This window comes from Myotis lucifugus, unplaced genomic scaffold, assembly GCF_000147115.1.
Source record: "Myotis lucifugus unplaced genomic scaffold, Myoluc2.0 scaffold_14, whole genome shotgun sequence".
Lineage (NCBI taxonomy): Eukaryota > Metazoa > Chordata > Mammalia > Chiroptera > Vespertilionidae > Myotis > Myotis lucifugus.
Genome location: NW_005871062.1, coordinates 9,452,981 through 9,467,310, shown reverse-complemented (window position 1 = coordinate 9,467,310; position 14,330 = coordinate 9,452,981). Strand labels below are relative to the sequence as shown.

General features: G+C 41.0%; 1 protein-coding gene across 2 annotated transcripts in view; it reads right to left on the bottom strand.

The window, feature by feature from the left end:
- The window catches only part of IGF2BP2 (insulin like growth factor 2 mRNA binding protein 2), a 149,997-nt gene that overhangs the window by 19,304 nt on the left and 116,363 nt on the right, over positions 1-14,330 (bottom strand). Inside the window, exons 6-10 of one of the 2 annotated variants that reach the window (XM_014452262.2) lie at positions 12,719-12,991; positions 10,410-10,544; positions 5,216-5,293; positions 2,986-3,108; positions 2,498-2,633 (exon numbers count right to left, since the gene is read on the bottom strand). In XM_014452262.2, the coding sequence (XP_014307748.1) occupies positions 2,498-2,633; positions 2,986-3,108; positions 5,216-5,293; positions 10,410-10,544; positions 12,719-12,991 (745 nt within the window). Of the gene's footprint in view, positions 1-2,497; positions 2,634-2,985; positions 3,109-5,215; positions 5,297-10,409; positions 10,545-12,718; positions 12,992-14,330 lie in introns of both variants that reach the window. The other variant, XM_023750589.1, reaches the window with a different exon arrangement.

Sequence of the window (14,330 nt, the reverse complement as noted above, 5' to 3'; positions counted from 1 at the left end):
ACCTGCCACTCCTGTGCCTCTCACCTCTGGGCCCCCGTACACTTTGTCCACCCTGCTCGCTCCTCACCTGGCTGAGTCCTAGTCATCACGTGGGTTTCACCTGAGCGTAGGTGTCCCCTCATCGGGGAAGCCTTCTCTCACCCCGAAGGCCTCATCCACATGCCCTTTCTGTGCTAACATTCCTACATTTCCTTAGAGAGCACTCCCCACATGGTATGTGGATCACCTGCGTAGGCACCTCTTCCCCTTTCAGACATAACTTCCTGGTGCACGGAGACCGTATTGTGTTGTGGGCTCAGTGCCAGGTACACAGTAAGTACTCAATAAATACTTGTTGAATGGATATGTTTCACACATACTGGATTAACAGTGGTTTCCTAACTCTATCTAGGACACCACATATGGAATCTCCGTGTCCAGGTGCAGAATGGTTCACAGCTTTGGCCTTTTCACCATTTGGTTACCAGCTTCGTGATCATCTCACTTGCTTGTTTATTTCACATTCAAACATGGGGTCACTCCCACAGGCTAGAGTCAAGGTGTTCCCGCCCCATCACCCATTTTAATAGTTTTTCATGAAAGTTGCATATAAGATTACTTTATTTCTGCATCTTCTCAATTGTTCTTCTTGGTATTTGCCCCTTTCCTTTCTTACTTGGCCAGATTTGGCTTTATGTTCAAGGATTGTTTCGCGGTCTCCGTCCAGCTTTACTCTAGTGATAACCACCTTGCTGGGGTGAATGCCCCCATGAGCAGTTGTACCGCTCGCTTTCTCCCACTGCACTCGTTCAATGTAGATGGCACATTTCTTCCTGTAAACCTGGACAACTTTGCCAATTTGCTGCTCTTTGTAGTGTCCTTAAACCTGAACTTCATCATCCTTTCGGACGGGCGTGGATGGAACACTGTACTACTGTCTCAGCTCTTTGGGAAGAGAAGATAATCTCCCTGTGAATGTGGGAAGGTGCTTTGAAATGCCTCTTATGGTTCCTGCTCTGGTCAGAAGTCAAAAGGGTCTGAATTCATCGGCCGCTGGCACTTCAGCGGTGGCCGCAAAAGGGACAGAGTCGAACTTTAACTACACAGCCCATCAAAGGCAGACAGAGGTAGTCACCCACCCTGGCCTGTGTCCAACCTTCTCCTGCCTTTGTCTCCTCAAACCCTAAGCAGATCTCTAACATCTTCCTTCTTTTCTGCGGCCAGGGTTGCCTACCAACTTGCCTTCTTTTAGAATGTTTGGAACAGTAGGGCTGGGGTCCTTAACCTTTACCCAACTGGATATATAAGATCTAGGAGTTTTGCTATTCATCGATCAGTGTGTGATTTTGGTACAGACATGAATGAATCTACGTGGTGGGCTCAGGTGAAGACGATTGGTGCACCCAGACCTTTTTAGGGTGTTCACAGAAAGAGATGTTTCTTGTAAGATGTCAGGATCCCGAAAGAAGATAATGAGATCACTGGATGCTAATGACACTTCTACAGACAAACACACACAAATGGGGAGAGAAGGTCACGCTTCTCGTCATGTCTCGCAAGTGCCACGTGATGTGGCTGCTCAGGTGGGAGAGAGAGCACTGACCTGAGGAAGGGGTAGGTGCTGTGGGATGTGCTGCAGGGAGGGAACTGCGTTGAACCTACACTGCTCTTTGTTAGCATTTATTCCTCTGAAATGTTACCAGGCCTACGATTTGCTGCAAGGACATCCAAAGGGGGGGGAGGGTGCAATGGATGATGATGGTTCAGATGAAACAAAACAGGCCATGAGTTGATAACCATGGAAGCTGGATTATGGGGTTAGGAGGACGCATTACAGCATCCTTTCCTCTTCAATATGTTAGAAAATCATTATTAGAGAAAATAAAAACATTTACTGAGTTGAGTTTTGGCAATGGACAGATACTTTTAAAATTTCTTATGCCAGACTGGTGTCTTCCTATTATAAAGTGGGAACTACATAGCAATAATAGGAAAGATAAACCCAAATCAGTCTGTTAGGAATATTAGAGCTGAGGTGGTTGACAATAATTATTAGGTAATCTAAAAGAGCAGATCATTAAGCAGGAGATGAAAATCAGAAGTTCATTTTAAAGTATTTACTTTTACAACTGGAAATTGGGGAAAAAACCCACCTTCCTAATATAAAAGCTATTTTTATATGTAGCCTTCCGTCATTTTGATACATATTATTTTACATAATTATAACTCCAATTTTATACACTTTTATATACTTTTCTTTACTAACATTATATCATAGACGATTCCTTATTTTAAAATTTTCAGTTATGATTTTAACGGTTTCACACTATTTTGTCCAGTGCATTTATCGTAATGGTCTCCTGATTAGTTTAATGCCCTTGCCCTAAGAAGGGAACAATAACTCTGCATAACTATTAGAAGATGTTTCTTCTCTATCTGAAGGACAGCTATTCTTAGAGAGGCTTGAATTCTACTGAAAACATGTGAAAACCAGGAGAAGAAAGCATTAGGCACTTACATTTACAGCCAGCATGTCATTTTCAAAGGCCTCACGTAGCTTCTTCATAATCTCCATCTCAGCACTGGCACAGGCCTCGACTGTGCCCTTCACAGTGATGGTTCTTTCAGGGTTGTATATGCTCAAATCCTGCAAGCTGGCCACCAGAAAAAAAAACAGAAATTTGCTTTTATCATAAGGATAAATAAATCCTAGAGGATAACAAACTAGTCTTGGTGGAGACGGTGGGGAGAAGACCGAATTTCCTCACCACACACTGAAGCACAGAACACTTACCGCCTTATCTCAAATCTTGCTAGTGACAGACACATCTATAGTAAAATGTCTGATTGGTGACTATTTATGTATTTGTCTTTATGGTTTTGGAGATAACTATGTGACTTCTGATTACACTCCCATTTTATAGAAAAGCAGGTGAATGAACTGGGCATAGCAAGATGACCAAATACTCCATTACTGGGCACAATGAATCTGAATGGGTGGCTTACGATGAAATTGTTATCTTGGTCCCAGTTTCATGTTCAATTTTCTTCAAATTTCTGCCTTCTTTTCCAATAAGTCTTCCAACCAAGCCATTGTGGGCCAAGATTTTCAGAGGAATCTCTTCGGTTCTAAAAAAGACAACCAACAATTTAACATTTAAGGTGGAAAAGGCGATTGCTTCCCCAAAGGCTATTACCTTCGTTTGTTTTTCTTACAAATAGAAGCTGTTTTGTTCAGGTACCAAGTGGTATGAGCTTTAGGAGAGGAGTCCCTTACTAATCCCAGTGCGTGAATTCTCATTAACATAAGCCAAGCCATGATGATTATACTCCTCTGCTGTGCCTGGTTGGGAGTAAGTCCAAGAGGTAGATATGGCCAATGAGATATAAGGAGAAATCTGTTAGGTGACTTTAGGAAGGCTTTCCTTGCTCTTAAAAAGGTACAAGGGTTGCCCTGGCTGGTTTGGCTCAGTGGATAGAGTGTCGGCCTGTGGACTGAGGGGTCCCAGGTTTGATTCTGGTCAAGGGCATGTACCTCAGTTGCAGGCACATCCCCAGTAGGGGGTGTGCAGGAGGCAGCTGATCAATGTTTCACTTTCATCGATGTTTCTAACTCTCTACCCCCTCTCCCTTCCTCTCTGTAAAAAATCAATGAAATATATATTTTTTTAAAAAAAGGTACAAGGGTTAATGACATTAGTCAGATGACAAACTAGAAAGCTTCACGTCTTCCTACCCACCCCCCCAGAGATACCAAGTTAACAAATACTTCTGTGAGAACCCTAGTGATCAACTGAGAAGCTCTAGCACCCAGGCTATTATAAAACCAAGAAGGGATTCCAGCAAAAGGGGAAGGAAAATTGTGGTATCTGGCATGCCTGTTCATGTTCCTTCCCCTACACAGCATAGCCAGGAGCAACTAAGAAGCAATCCTTCATACCAGGGTTCCTCCCTTTAAAACAAAAACAAAAAAATGGAGTATGAGTCCAACATTCTGGACTGTCTGGGGGCTACCCAAGAGATTGGTTTCTGTCTCTCCTGACTTGGAGGGCTGAGGAGACTGGCACCGGAGTGTGGAAGGTGGGGAAAACAGAGGTAACCAGCATGTTAGAGCTGCAGTTACACAGTCAGAAGCCAGGGGGAGAAAGAGATCAAAAAGGTTTGAGAGACCTAGAACCTGCAGCCAGGCTCATTAGTGAAGTTCTTCCCTGAATGAAGTCAGGAGGCAAAGACAGAGAGGTGGTTGTAAATTCCAGCAAAAACACTACAAGACATACAAAGAAACAGGGAAACAATGACTAACCAAAGGATCAAAATAAAACTCCAGAAACGGATCCTAAAGAGATGCAGGCCTATGAACTACCTGACAAAGAATGTGAAAAACTGTCATAAAGCTACTCAATGACCTAAAAAAGACCAGACGACTAAATGAAATCAGAAAAATGATGTATGTACAAAATAAGAATCAATAAAGAGACAGAAACTATAAAAAACAACAACCTAACAAATAATAAAGCTAAAGATTACAAAACTAAACTGAAATTTTTATTTAAAAGGTTTAATAGCAGACATAAACAGGCAAAAGAAAAATATCAGCAAACTTGAAGACTGATCATCTGAAATCAAGAGGAGAAAAAAGAATACAGGAAGGCAAAGAGAGGCTAAAGGACACTATAGTGATAATATACACATCATGGGAATCCATAAGGAGAAGAAAGAGAAGGGGCAAAGAGCTTATTCAAAAAAAAAATAATAATAATAATGATGGAAACCTGTCCAAATCTGAGGAAAGAAATGGACAAATAGATTCAAGATGCTCTTTCAACTAGGATAAATCCAAAGAGAACTACACTGAGACATATTGTAACCCATGTGTCTAAAGCCAAAGACAAAAGACAAAGCACAATCTTTTTTTTTTTTTAAATCCTCACCCAAGGACATTCCCCCCCCCCCCCCCCCCATTGATTTTTGGAGAGTGGAAGGAAGGAGGAGGAGGAGGAGGAGGAGAAGAGAGAGAGAGAAACATCAACGTGAGAGAGACACACTGATTGGTTGTTTCCTACATGCACCCTACTGGGGCTAGGGATTGAGCCTGCAACCGAAGTACATGCCCTTGCCTGGAATTGAACCTGTGATCTTTCAGTCTGTGGGCCAATGCTCTAACTACTGAACCAAACTGGCTATGGTGACAAAGGACAATTTTGATAGCAGCAAGATAAGAGTATTAGTCACATACCTAGGAGTTTCCATATTATCGGTGGATTTCTCGGCAGAAATTTTGCAGGCCAGGAGGGAGTGGGATGATATATTCAAACTGCTGAAAGAAAAAACTGTCAACCAGGAATACCATATCTGGCAAATTGTCCTTCAAAAATGAAGGAGAAATAAGACTTTTCCAGGAAAACAAAAGCTTAGAGAGTTCATTCCTATTAGAATTGCTCTACAAGAAACTTTAAGTTGAAATGAAAGTACAGTAGATACCAACACAAAGTCATAAAAATATAAGATTCTTTTTAAAAAAATACACAAATACAATAACCTACACTATAGTAACTTTGATGCATAAAATTTAAATGAGAAAAGCAAAAACGGTAAATCTATGTTAATGGGTATATAATACATAAATAATAATTTGTGACATCAATAACAAAAGTAGAGGTACAAGAACGTATAGGGGGGGAATGGTGATCACACAATATAATATATTCATGATGTATTATAGAATTGTACACCTGAAAACTACGTAATTTTATTAACCAATGTCACCCTGATATATTCAATAAAAATTATAGATGGTCAAGGCTCATATGGGAGGCAACTGATGGATGTTTCTCTTATACTAATGTTTCTCTCTCTCCTTTCCTTTCTCTCTAAAGTCGATAATAACAATAATAAAAAAACATATCCTCATGTAAGGATTAAAAAAGATAAGGGAAATTTGAACAGACCAGTAATAAGTAAGGAAATTGAATGAATAACCCAAAACCTTCCAACACAGAAATGCCCCAGGACCTGACGGCTTCCTTGAAGAAGTCTACCAAACATTTAAAGAAGACTTAATTAATAGCAATCCTTCTCCATCTCTTCCAAAAGACTGAAGAGGAGTGAACACTTCCAAGCTCATTCTATTAGGTCAGCTTTACTCTAATACTAAAGCCAAACAAGACACCTCAAAAAAAAACAAAACCAACTAACCAAACAAAACTACTGACCAGTATTCCTGATTTTGAATGTTGATGCAAAAATCCTTTTAAAATTTACCACAAAATTGAATTTGAAAGCACGTAAGGACTATATACTATGACCAAGTGGGATGTATTCCTGGAATGCAAGGATAGTTCAACATATAAAAATCAATTAATGTAATATACCACATTAACAAAGTGAGAAACAAAACCCACAGGATCACCTTGATACAGAAAAAGCATTTGACAAAATTTAATATATTTTCATGATAAAAACACACAACAATCTAGGAATAGAAGAAAACTACCTCAACATAATAAATTCCATTTGTGAAAAGCCCACAGTGAACATCATATTCAATAGTGAAAGACTGACATCTTTTACTCTAAGATCAGGAACAAGACAAGGAAGCTTGCTCTTACCACTTCCATTCAACATAGTAGTGGAAGTCCTAGCCAGAGCAATTAGTTAAGGAAAAGAAATAAAATGTGTCTAAATTGGAAAGGAAGAAATAAAATTATCTCTCTTTGCTAATGACGTTATCTTATATGTTAAAAACTGAAGATTCCACAAAAAACTGTTATAATAAACTAATACAGCAACATCATGGGATACACAATTTACACACACAAATCAGTTGTGTTTCTATCTACTAAAAATAAACAATCTGAAAATGAAATTAAGCAATTCCATTTACAATAGCATCATAGAATAAAATATTTAGGAATAAACGTAACCAAGGAAGTAAAAGACCTATACAATGAAACTATAAAACACTGCTGAAAAAATAAAAGACAACAGAAATCAATGGAAGGATATTCTACATTCATGGACTGGAAGACTTAATATTGTTTCAATGTTCATACTATCTAAGTAATCTACACATGCAATGTAACCCCTATCAAAACCCCAACGACAATTTTTGCAGAAATAAAAAAATTCATTCTAAAATTTGTATGGAATATCAAAAGACCTTGAATAATCAAAACAACTTTGAAAAAGAACAAAGTGGGAGGACTCGCATTTCCTCATTTCAAAAACATATTACGAAGCCACAGCAATCAAAACAGTGTGGCACAGGCATCAAGAGACAAATAAACCAACAATTTTTAAAAAATCAAATAACCTGTTTAAAAAATGTGCAAAGGACTTGACAGACATTTCTCTAAAAATGATATACAATTGCCAACAAGCATACAAAAGACTCTTGGCATCACTAATCATCACAGACATGCAAATACAAATGACAACGAGGCATTGTGAATACAAAATACTACCTCACACCCAATTAATATATCTACTATCAAAATAACAGAAAATAACAAGTGTTGGTGAGAATCTGGAGCGATTGGAACCCTTGTGCACTGGTGGTGCAACTGCTATGGAAAACAGTGCGGAGGCTTCACAGAACAATTCAGACAGCACTGCCATATAGTCCAGCAACCTCACTTCTGGGTATATATCCAAAAGGATTAGAAGCAGGGCCTCAGAGAGATATTTGCACACGTGTGTTAATAACAGCACTATTTACAATAGCTAAAACACGAAATCCTGTCACATGCTGCAACACAGATGAATCTTGAGGCTATTACGTTAAGTGAAATAAGCAAGTCACAAAAAGACAAGTACTGTATGATTCTACTTTCTTTCATAGAAAGAAGAAGTAGAATGGTAGTTACCAGAGGTTGGAGGGAGAGGGAAAAGGGGAGTTGTTGTTTAATGGGAACCGAGTTTCGGTTTTGCAGGATGAGGAAGTGCCAGAGGCAGGCCCGTTTCACAACAATGTGAATACACTGAACACGACTGAACTGTATACTGAAAAATGGTTAAGATGGGAACTTTTATGTTATGTGGTTTTATTACCACAATAAAAAAAGAAAAGAGCAAGGCAAAGATGCCTTCTCTTCCAGCTTCTGAATATTATCCTGTGGGGACACAGGTCTGAAATCACTACAGCCATCGTGTCATCACCAGGAAGCTATCGGACACCTTGGAGATGGTGAAGTGGAAAGAAAAGTCATGGGTCTTTGAATCCAGGAGCCAAATGACCTTGGAGTTTTCTGACCTTAGAACTTCCTACTATGTGGCATCATAATTGCTTCCTATTGCTTAAGCCACTTACGTTTTCTGTTATTGAAATCAAGAGCATCTAACAGATGCATTATTACTGCCTCAAAATACATGGATGCTTGAAGAAGCTCCGCTAGAGTGTAACTTTGGGAGGGCAGGGCATATTTATTTATTTATTTGGGTTAGTTGTGTTCACTGGCATATAGAGCAGTGCCTGGCACATAGTAGGCACTCAATAAATATTTGGTAAATGAATAAAATGAAAGTTTAGGATCCCTCTTCCCCTACAACCTCTACCTCCTACTCATCCCCCTCAGGGCTCAGTTTAAATGTCACAGAGAGGCTGTCTCTGAAATCCCCAATCTCCTCCCATCTCCCCTGAAGCCTTGGTTAGGGCTTCCAGTAATAAGGTCATTTTCCACCATCACCACTTTTCATAGCTGTGCTTCACTACATGCTGGTGTGATTACTTGTTTAGTGAACGTCTCTCCCACTGGATTGTAGGCTCCATGAAAGCAGGCCTGGGTCTTGTTCATGACTGTAGCCTCAACCCCCACGCAGTGCTTAACACAGGGCCACCCAAACATTTATTTCAAAGATATTCAAACTCTATCTTGGCTCTACACAAAAACTGAAATATCTAATTTATAAATCAGTCTTGTTAATTATTTAGAATATTGAAAGTTGCTTGGTACCTAGGTTGAAGGACCAAAGAGTGTGTTATTTTAAAAGTTTTCAATAACTTGGATGAGGAAGGAGCTTCTTCAAATTAAGCCATGGCATTTGGGGGGGGGGGGGGCGGTTAAAAGCCTGCAATACAGTAAATGAAAGAAATTAACTGTTCATAAGTGAAAGGTTAGAGTCCCTTATGAAATCTAAGAAGAGATTTGTAATGTGTTTTTGTTTGTTTGTTTTTAGGACTACTTTCCTCTTTTTGGCTTTGGAGCACTCTTATTTGACATTATTTGCTAAATTAATTTTATATTCAATTCATCCCTCTGTACTTCTCTATGAAAGTGCCACCAATGCCCATAAGTGGATTTTGCCAAACTGCATAGAACCCTTTTTATTATATTATCTATTCAATTACCACTAATTTGTTTGTAATAAAAATGCAATTGCTTTAGTAAGAACTGTATTTGCCCTTCAAATGGATACAACACTCAGGAATCCTAAGAAGTATTTTGTAAAAGAAAAGGAGGAGACAGAAGAAAACAGAGAGAAGAAGAATAAAGTAGCTACCCACACTACCAGTATCTACTACTAAAGGAAATATAATTCAATTTTAAAAGCGTGCAAGTGGTTTAGGGGCAGATGACAAAAACCTTTCCCAGACCCTAACGGGTTTGGCTCAGTGGATAGAGCGTCGGCCTGCGGACTGAAGGGTCCCGGGTTCAATTCCGGTCAAGGGCATGTACCTTGGTTGCGGACACATCCCCAGTAGGAGGTGTGCAGGAGGCAGCTGATCGATGTTCCTCTCTCATCGATGTTTCTGATTCTCTATCCCTCTCCCTTCCTCTCTGTGAAAAATCAGTAAAATATATTAAAAACAAAACAAAACACCTTTCCCAGAACAGTAAGTGATGGTTTTGATGACAGTGCACCTTCTATACCTGCCCTGTCCAACGTGACAGTCATTAGCCATACATGTAACGATTCAAATCTGAATAAATTAAAAGATTCAGTTCCCCCATTGCACTAGTCACATTTCCAGCACTCCATAGCAACATGTAGCAAATCACCATCTTATTGAACAGGGCAGATATAGAACATTCCCATCATTGCATGACACTAAACAGCACTGGTCTATGTATTCCTACCAATAATTGTTACCAGTGAGTGATGGAAGCATTAGGATCATCAGGAGAAACATACAAATGGAAAAACCGCCCTATTATAAATGCACAAGATCTGTTTTCCACTGTATTCTCTTTGGAAACAAATTTCTTAAAAATAATCCTTCCCTGCTCCCTTCACTTAGTAAGAGTTACAGCTTTATGCCATTTTTTATGCCAATAAGCATAAAAAAGACTCTTGGCACCACTAATCATCACAGACATGCAAATACAAATGACAATGAGGTATTGTCCCTGAGAAAAAATGTATTGTGTCCCATGAATGAGAACCTACTCTTAATCTCTGCTGAGTGACGTGGACATGGCACGCAAACTTACATTTTGGTCTCATCAGCCTCCTTATGCATGATTTCAAGAATCATGCGGCACGCTTCCGAGGTCCCCTCTGGGGTGGCGTGGATGGTGACGGGCTTCTCCGCGGCCCCAGAGTTTTCCTTCCTATGGATGTCCACCCTGTGGGAAAAGAATCAGGAGCCATAGCACGTCGTCATCGGGGACAGGATCCTCGCTCGTCCCAAGACGGGGCCGCACCAGCCAACGAACAGCAAGGACACAGACAGACAAGGCGTGGTCATCAGCACATTTGCAACCAGTGACATTCCCCACGGCGGCAAGCAGTGCAGGGGGTCTTGTGCCAAACTCGAATTCTTTGCGGCTCCATTTAGCAGGGCATATTTCTGACGGTGTGCGGTGGGACAAGGGCCCCCGGCCAACTTGGTCATGAAGCCAGCTGGGTAAATGAAGTATTTTGCGCCATCTTTCAGATGACCGTAGAAGTGAGGAGTAAAGGGAGCAGGGTTAATACGCACGTCGGCACGGTGCCACTCTCTGAACTGACGGCAGCTTTTTAAAGCCATGTGTTAACCCAAATCCAAACACAAATTCAAGCAAGCTTTAGATATCTGAGTGTGGAGAGAAAGCAGAGGCATCCCTCGCTCTGCCTAAGTTTTGGTTTCCTTGCCACTGGCAGCTTGCCACTGGCAGCCTGCCTTCCTCTAGCTCAGCGACCTGATGACTGTAACAGGCTTCTCAAGGTAGTCATGGCCCGACTTGTTTTTGTTAATTTTTCAAAATCACATAATTGATTGCATCCCCTTTTACTCTGATGTTAGAAAGCCCAGATCCAAGTCTTTAGCCTACTTCTAAAAAACGGGCACACACGCTGAGCACTAACCTTGCTTCTATTTAAACGTGTGGCACTTTTAAAGCCACTTTAAACAATTTTTTTTGAACAAAAAAGACAAATAAATAAAAATCACTTTACAGTGAAGAAAACTTAGAGAGGACAAAAAGGGCTGATTTTAAAATAAAAGGGTATTTCCCCTCTCTACTGTCCCTTTATTTCACTCCCATGATAATGAACTCTGGGATGCAAAATAAATTTCCATTATTTGGGAGTAACTCAGATGCTTTAAGAAAAATTGTGTTTTCTCTTTCATGTTACAAGACACTCTATCCATGGCCTGAATAAAATGCACGAGGCATGTAAGTAATTGTCAGTAATTTGCTGCTTTGCAATTTAAGTGCTTTCATAATAATTACAGTAGGTCCTCGGGTTACGTCGGAGATCCGTTCCTACGGCGCGACGTATTTCCCTGTGAGTCGGAACCCACCGACATAAGCACCTACGTCACTCACATGGAGCACATACACAGCAGTAATGAAGTGAAACAGTAAAAAAAAAAAAAAAAAATTTAAAAGAAAACAATTTTGACCTTTACTTGTGGTAAATAAATAATAAAAAGCATAAAGCACATATGTACATACGTTGAAATGACGGAACTATTTTTTTTTATAAATAAATGGGAGATGGCGACGTACGTCGAGTCCGACGTAACCCGAGGACTGTCTGTACTACATTCAATCCGCCTGACTATCCTAATTTTCACAATAACCTTTGCTTATAGAAGAAGCAACTGATGCTCAGAGAGGTGAAAATTTTTCCCAGATCGTAAAGCCATTACATGGTAAAACTTGAACAAGGGTCTTTGCTTTGAAGTCCTGTGCTTTCTTGGTTACATCTTGCTGTGGTCATATGAACATAGAAAAATCAGCAACCCCACAAGTCTTTTTACTCACTACAACTCCTACCACCGGTCCAGTCTCCTTAGGCAGAAAACTAAATGTAAGGCTAATATACTTTATTTCTTGCTCAATATAGCAGTGACCCATCCACTCCCCTGATGTAGCTTTTCTGAGCCTATCTAGGCGGGTCTCAGGGAAGGACTACCGCCCAGCGCTCTGCCTCAGGAGAGGAGGTCAGGGCTCAGGTAAGTGGGTTCAAGGATCCCACAAAGTTCTGCTCCATACCGCTGCTGTTTTAGAAACAGATGCAATCACAAGCATTAGTTAGCTTATAAGAACAATCCTGGGCTGAGGTCATTAGTGCCTTCTTTATGAACCTTTGCTGTTTCAGGGTTTAACCTTCCGGCCACTGGCATGAAAGCTCATTAAAGCCCGGCTTTCTGTTAGTCTGTTAACAGTTCTGTTTAAAGAAGCCACCGTCCCATACAGCACAGCCCCCGCCCCCCCACTGACGCAAGCAAGAGCCACTGGAGGATGGCTGGGCCCCCCAGCACTCAGGGGACCCCTCAGAAGGAAGCAAAGGAAGCCCCGGAGGCACGTACCGGGACTGGGTCTGCTTAGTGATGTTCTTTATGGTCAAGCCCTCCTTTCCGATGATGGCACCAACAAACTGGGTGGGGACCAGGATCCGAAGCGGGAAATCAATCTGTCTGGCCTGAGAAGAGCCCCCAGGGGCGTGGCCTTGCTCCCTGGAAGAGTGGTCCCCACGCTGGGCTCGCTGAGGGGGCGGAGGGGAGCTCACCTCTTCATCCGGGATGTAGGAAATCTTGAAGGAATAGTTCTCAAACTGATGCCCGCTCAGCTTCTCGATGGCTCTGAAACGCAGCAGAAGCAGGCGAGCTCCGTTAGAGAGCAGCGGCCAGAAGACCCTGCGGGCCGGCGGACTGGTCCTCACTCTCACTCATCTCATCTGTGGGAGTGCCCTTCACCCTCGCCGAGGACCAGCGCGAGCACCAGACACCCACCTGCCCCCTCGGAGCTTGTGGCTGACAATGAACACTAATCACAGTCCACAGGCCTGGTCGCACTTGCTATACAATCACGCATTCCGCTTTTGATCACCAACCAAGGCTGTCTCCCCCTTATCAAAGACTCTTTGTTAATATCGGTATAAAATTATGACTCTTTATCATAATATGTATGTATCATTGAAAATTCAGAGACAGATAACCACAAATAAGAAAAAGTCCTAACAGCAGTATCTATCTTATTTTTCTTAAACAGAAATATATTTACAAAAATAAATTGATATCATACATACTTTTCTCTAACCTTTAAAAAAAGATTAATATTCCACACATTCTCCAAGTCATTAAATATTCTCCAATTTAATTTTTACTGGCTATTTAACATTTTATTGATTTATCATAGTTTTTGTAAATGATCCTCCATTGTTATATATATACTAGTGGCCCGGTGCATGAAATTCATGCACATTAAAAGGGAATTAATTAGAGGAAGTATTTTAATATTGCTATTTGCCCTCTCTCTATAATAGAAGTGTCAGAGATGAAAGAAAATTAGTAAAATGTATACGAAAATCTCCCTCCTGTCAGAGTCTGGGGCGTGCCACAGGACCCAGAGTCAAGTCCTCGCCCACCTGCGTGCGCCTCGAAATCGTGCGAGACCCAGACCTGGCCGGCCCCATCCCTATCAAGCCCTGCAGGGCCGGGGCGGGGGGGCTCAGCCTCAGGTCCCCCTGCCCCGGCGCAAGGGTGCGAGGGCGTGACAACCATTTGCCTATTAGCTCTTTATTATATAGAATGAAGTCCAGTCTTTTACTAGTATATACAATGTTGCCATGGGCATCTTTGCAACTACAACTGTGCACACAGGATAAATTCCTAACGGAGTTGCAGAATTCTAACATAGCATGACCCCGTGTCCATTTGGATAGGTGTCAACATTTACTATCCTATAGCAGTTAAAGGAGCATTTGTTTCCTTGAGTCCTCAAAAGCACAAAATATTATTATCTAAAAATACTTATTCATTTGAGAGGGAATAAATAATAGCCCACTATTGCATTCTAAAAATTATACATGACATGGAACATATTTTTTTTACATGTTTTCAGCAGCCTGTGAAAATAACCCTATTGAACTAGCTTAATGTGTAGGGTTTGTGAATTTATTACAAAGCAGCACCTTTTGAA